Source organism: Musa acuminata, chromosome BXJ1-4 (genome assembly GCF_036884655.1).
Source record: "Musa acuminata AAA Group cultivar baxijiao chromosome BXJ1-4, Cavendish_Baxijiao_AAA, whole genome shotgun sequence".
NCBI lineage: Eukaryota > Viridiplantae > Streptophyta > Magnoliopsida > Zingiberales > Musaceae > Musa > Musa acuminata.
This window is the reverse complement of record NC_088330.1, coordinates 2,267,110-2,273,109: the sequence shown is the minus strand read 5'-3', so window position 1 is coordinate 2,273,109 and position 6,000 is coordinate 2,267,110. Positions and strand designations below refer to the sequence as shown.

The following is a 6,000-nucleotide window of genomic DNA, read 5'->3' as shown; positions in this document are numbered from 1 at the left end:
ATATCCAGACTGTACAGATTGGAGACACAGAATCTCCCATCACAGGTCTTCCCAGAACTACAACCCAAATGACAGCTTCTTCAGATCCAATGCCTGATTCTTTCCTCAGTGCATCCTCTCTCTCTCTCTCTCCACCAGCCATGTAGATTCTGCCTCGCCATGTTACCGGACCATGCATTCAATGTGATCAGATTTCTATAGTTGCACAGAAAAGAGGGAGAATTGTTTTACGTCTAGTGAGCGGTAGAAGAGGAGACAGTGGAACTGCAGATACAGGGGAGCAGACAGACATGGCGTCTCATTAAATTAAGCTCCCCCTCCACTTCAGCGGTTGAGAACACAAAAGGTTTTCTTGGGCTTGTTTTATGAGTTCGGAGCCTTAAATGACAGATATGCTCTTCTTCTCCGTTGGCTTTTGGAGGAAAGCGATGGGTAGCTATTGGTTTCGACTGTCGGTCTTGCTTTCATCTCTTCTTTCCTCATTGCTTTTGATTGGACATCTCTTTGCCAGCCACTTAAATCCATGAATTCTCTTCTCTTACCGAGTCAACAATGCATAAAAATCCAATTCTGAGATTGGTGAAGGAAAAAATCATCCATTTCCAACTTGATATATAGACATCAACACGACACAAAACGATAAGATCCGTCATACCAAATCCACCACATTGTCAACTAATCGACGGAAAATATTTTTTGATCTCGCGTTTGCTCTCTGTTCTCCTTGGACTCTTAGACTACTCCACTCCCACTTCGGACTCCCCGCTAACTTCTACGTCGGTAGTTTGAGCTGAGCTCCTTACCTCGGTAGAGCTCTGCGCTCCAACTTTAACTCGACATTTTGGCTCCAGCCCTGCACCTCAATTCCAGTTCAGCATCTCGACCGATCGAGTGGGAACGACCCACATCCACCAATTCGAGTTCGGACCTGGTCGAATCGTTCTTAACGTCTAGCCTAGCGACCGACATAGGAGATAACAAGGATGACTGTTGAAGCTTTTGTGGTGAATTCAAGATAAAAATGGAACTTTTACCTAAGATAATAGATCCAATGTGCGAACCTTCTGCAAGATGAGACTTTTCTGATCCGGAGATGACAAAGGATCCCCCTTTCTTTGAGAAAGAAGCTCCGACACGCAATCCCTGTACTTCCTGCTTATATCAATCATTGAATCTGGTACAAACTCCTGAGTGGGCATTCTGCCTTCAACTAAAATGATTAGTTCTTTGATGCTAAGAATGCAGTCTTTTCCACTATTTGATTCTGTTTCTTGATCTTATCCGATGCCCCGGAATAATTCGCCACATCCTCCAGTAGATAAAAGTCAATCCATTGGTTGGGTCTTGCTTCGTGGGGACAATTCCAGGATTCTGGTCACTGCGATTCACAAAATGACTTGCTTTACTTGGTGGATAAAACACCCACTTACTTGTAAGGATAGGAAATGGAAATGATTGGTTTGCTTAGAGAGAGAGAGAGAGAGAGAGAGAGAGAGAGAGAGAGAGAGAAAGAGTAAAGGAATGGAAGCATAAGCCCATCAGACCATCTCGGTGTCCTGTTAAGAGCTGAGGAGCTGTCTGGAATATCTCCCTCACATGCTTGCATGGCTTACTAAGGCCAAGTGAGATTTGGTTGTATGTGTTGATTCAGATTCGCGATATCTCTTCATCCTCCTCCCTTGTGGACATGATCTAATGCTGCGGTTGATTCCACCATGGGTTTCTCAACCTTTCCTTTGCATCTTCCTCCCCAGCATATCCTGTCAAGCTGCCATTGTTCCTCTGCAGGCTTTGTTCTCCTTATGAGCAATTGCAAGCTGCATATGCTCGACTGATCCCCATTTGTTGGATTCCTCTGATGATTAGTCTCAATTATGACATCATTACTGGAATGAGGTTTGGCGTTTATGGGGGTAATAATTGGAAGAGAGAAAGGTTGGTAGGGAGAAGATGCTTGGCAAGCAGCTGAATTGTAGTTTGCAGGTGAAAAATATCTTCCAACATTACCTTATCTTTTGTGTGACATTTAGTTTGGTCCTAAATGTGTTCTTCTCTAACATGTTTGATGCTGAAGTTTTGCTGTGAGTTGCGATGGATCTTACCGATGCAATTTGGAAACACAAGAAAGGACTAGTTTTTCGCTAACAAGTGTGTTTTGCCGAAATGTGACCAATTCAGGTTCATCCTGATGAACATCACTTTTGTTTTCACAATCTTGTGGAGAGCTGCAAGATTCTGAAGTTTAACATGATCATGTTGACATCACTTCTTTTTTCGTCTAACATGATTCAGCTTCTTGCTTCCCATCATTCTTCCTTTTCCTTCTCTAGGGAGACAAGCTTGAATTGTTGTTCTAATTTTGTTCTTCTGATCTGTAGTGGAATACTTTTGAGTTTGGGAAAAAAATGGTTTTCGATTTAAAGGGCAGCTGACATGCATTTATCAGTCTTTTATCTGTATTCTCTTTTGTCCATCTGAATCACATATGATCTGAGATGTGATCTTAAATTAGCTTTCTCTTCTGTTCTACAGTCAATTAGGTCTTCTGTTCTACAACTCTGCTTTTTTGAGCTTGTGTTATATGATCTTTTCTATTATCTTCAATTCTTTTAAATTCTTAGAGGAAGATTGGATGTCTAATAAAATAAATCATGTTCTCTCTATATATTTCGTGGAAGCATTACTGAAATATCTTTTTCCTATATTTAAGCTTTAGCACGGAGATATCAAGACTAATAATTTTATTGCAAAGACTCACAAGATTAACATAGTTATTATCTTCTGCATTAATGCACTGAGGCCTTTAAAGGCCGTAAAGCAGAAAGAAACATTAGATCCGGCTTATCTATGGTTGCTTGTTGTAAGATCTCCTTTGTACTTCAGCCAAATTTCATTGTTTTCCCTTCTTGAAATAGATAAATCTGCCTCAGATTATCTTGCATTTCCTAATTATTTTTCAAACCTATGATGCCAACAGTTGTCAGCAACAATGAACTCTAAGTTAGAAATGCAACTCTTCGAATTGTTGTATGAAGTAATCAGGAAAAAAAAAAGCCTCTTGAAGTACTCTTTTATTTAGACTTTCCTTCGAGCGGTAATAAACATGATGATGTAGTGATAATTTTTATCTTATCAAGTGGAATATTATATGCATGAGTGATGCATTAAACTTCAGGATTGAAGACCTGCATCATGTATCTTTCAGTCTGCTATACTATTTTCCTTGAAGAGAACTCTGGAGAAGTGTTTGTAACTTTAATCTACCTTCTAAGCAAGATTTTTACATAATGTAGAATTTCAACTTTGATCATCAAAATCACCATTAGGTGATGTAGGAAAGTCTTAGTGCCACTGTTTGATTAATCCTGTGGAAGCTAACCTGACCTTTCATGTATCCGTTCATCTACATTTAGAGAAGACTTGGCTTTCACAGAATGAACATCTCTCACAATACTTGTATGCATAGTTTCCCCGAGTGACAAGAGTTTTTTTTTTTCCTTCTTGAGGAATAAAAAGTATTATCTATGAGATCAAATAATTGTAAGCCAGCCTGAAGTGGAGCTACTTATCTTCCTGATAATATTTGATACATATTGGACCCTAAATTTGAGTCCAATCTAATATCTAGAACTAAATGTTAGACTAACACCATATTTCTCTCTATATATCTGCTCATCTCATGTTTTTTAGGTTCAAATCTTTCTTTCCTGCAACCTGCCGTTCGTGCTTGTGTGAGTGATCCTTGATGACATTTCTCCTCCTTTCTCAGGAATGGGCTCAAAGTTGCATCAGATTAATAGATTATTCATCACCTTGCAAAAGAACAAATGTAATATAGTGACTACAGGATTGAAATATTCAGATATCAGGGCTGTATCTGACAACATTTCAGTAAAGGCAAGCATCTTTTGCAATCCGAACCAGATTAAAGGTTCAATGGAGAGACTTCTCCAGTGCCACGACAGAAATTCCATAAGGAATACAATGCTACATCATGAAGAAATCTTGAGGCAGCAGGTAAATATGATCCCTGTTTCGGTTGCGCAGCCAATAAGCATTGGTACATTTAGATAGATTGACAGTATTACAAGTCTATTAATCAAGGTTCATAATTTTGTGCACTGATATTGCGTCGGTCAGGACCTTGACTGATAACTTACTGCTCCGTATCAGTGTATCGAGTGCTAATACACTGATATTTACCAAGTTTTTGAAAGAAAGTTAAAAAAAATACCGAAAAACAAAAAAAATAAAAGGAATTGTCCTGTGCAGGCATTGTACCAACCATAGTTTACCTTATTCTGCATACAATTGGTAAATTACTAGACCGATAAATACTACTATCCATACGATATTGTCTGATATTGCAAAATTTTCTATTAATTTATTGTATGTAATTTTATTAGTTGAGACCTTATGGCTTTGCTATTGTCATTGTTGTAATCTGATTACTTCCACTGAAGAACAGTTGGTGGTCGGAAATTGTCTGGCGAAAGCTTATTTGTAGGATTGATTGTCCAAACAATTATCTATTTGTTGGATGTGGCAGGTGCATGAACTCCATCATCTGTACAGAGTGCAGAAGATGCTGATGGCTGAGCTCGGAAACAAGGAAATTAACATCAGCTCTTTCCCAAATGAAACTGCAGCAGCAGTAGCAGAGACCAAGACCAGAATCTGGAGCAGTGCTTCCACCTCGAACACTAGCCATTCTTCTCATGTCAGTATCCTGCACCAGTCTGCAGCTTGCAGTACAAGAGCAGGCCCAAGCTCCAGGGAGCTAAGCATTTGCTCTGAGGATCCATCGAGTGTGCAGATGAAGAGCTTTGGAGCAAGGACCGTCAAGAACCAGGCTGCAGCTCCACTCTCATGGACTGATGATGGAAGCCAAACTGAGTTGACACTAAGCATTGGTTGTAGTTCAAACGAGAAGAAACAAACACCTCTGCTGCATCTGGATACTGATACAAGTGATACCAGGCCACAGCTTTCGTCGAGATCGGTCATGGTGGAGAAGGAAGAGGAATGTGGTGACTCCTCTACCGGTTTGGACAGTGAAGACTTGAAGACTCCCTCATGGCTTCTTCTAGCTCTAAATTTGAACAAGACATGAGCTGCAGACTGTGTCACTCCATGTTGGTTCTTTGAACAAGACACTGATGCTAGATGTCAATGGCAATCAGGTTTTTCTAGGTTACGAGGCTCATTTTTTTTCTCTCACTTTTTCTTTTGTTTTGTCATTGAGAATTGAAGTGATCTGACAATGTACATTAGCTTCTCCAATATATTCTTGCAATCAATGTTCCTCTTGAATGCTTGATGAAGGCCTAATTCCAGTAAGAACAGTCATGGAAGCTTTGCAAACAGAATTCATGATACATGTTTCATGGAAGCAGTCTTTCTTCTCTTGAATTACTATGGTGTATAGTGATGCATCTTTTCTGTAAATTTCAGTTAATAACACTTAAATGCATTGACTTAGTAAAATGTAAATAAAAAATATTGATGTAAGATTTACGTGGTTCGACACTCCTTCCTTCCCCATATATATATATATATATATATATATATATATATATATATATATACCCATATACACGAAGAAGAAAGAACTTAGATCATTCAGTATATGAAAATAATCAAATAAAAAGAACAAGACTCTCTCTTCATCTCGGACTCCAACATCAAACTTTTCTCTTCATTTATTTCGTATCTTTAGATGTATAAAAAAAAAATCATATGACTACTTAAAAGTGATTTTCCATTATGCCTCGTTCTCTTTAAGATCTTGAAATACATCAAGTATTTACAAAATAATTAGATCGAGAATTTCTTTCCCTTCAAAATTTTTTTTTTCTTCTTTCAAATAACCTTGTTCTCCAAATAATTCAAAATCTTATTAGAATCTTAATGAATAGTTATCAACCCTAACATAAACATAAGCTTGCAGTGACATAGGATCAAATCATCCAGCTCATTCTTTCTTCTAGCGAAGATAGA

The 6,000-nt window shown here is 38.5% G+C and overlaps 1 protein-coding gene across 1 annotated transcript; it reads left to right on the top strand.

Moving 5' to 3' along the window:
• Positions 1-1,280: 1,280 nt before the first annotated feature.
• LOC135641107 (uncharacterized) lies at positions 1,281-5,324 on the top strand. The gene is made up of 3 exons (XM_065156159.1): positions 1,281-1,983; positions 3,770-4,017; positions 4,550-5,324. The coding sequence occupies exons 2-3, from the start codon at positions 3,772-3,774 to the stop codon at positions 5,111-5,113; spliced, it is 810 nt and encodes a 269-aa protein (XP_065012231.1). The 5' UTR covers positions 1,281-1,983; positions 3,770-3,771; the 3' UTR covers positions 5,114-5,324.
• The last annotated feature ends 676 nt before the right edge of the window (positions 5,325-6,000 follow it).

Excerpts from the sequence above, each read along its gene's own strand:
- LOC135641107 (XM_065156159.1), top strand. The coding sequence starts at position 3,772 with ATGGGCTCAAAGTTGCATCAGATTAATAGATTATTCATCACCTTGCAA. Across the intron at positions 4,018-4,549 it reads AAGAAATCTTGAGGCAGCAG|GTGCATGAACTCCATCATCT; the intron begins GTAAATATGATC and ends TGGATGTGGCAG.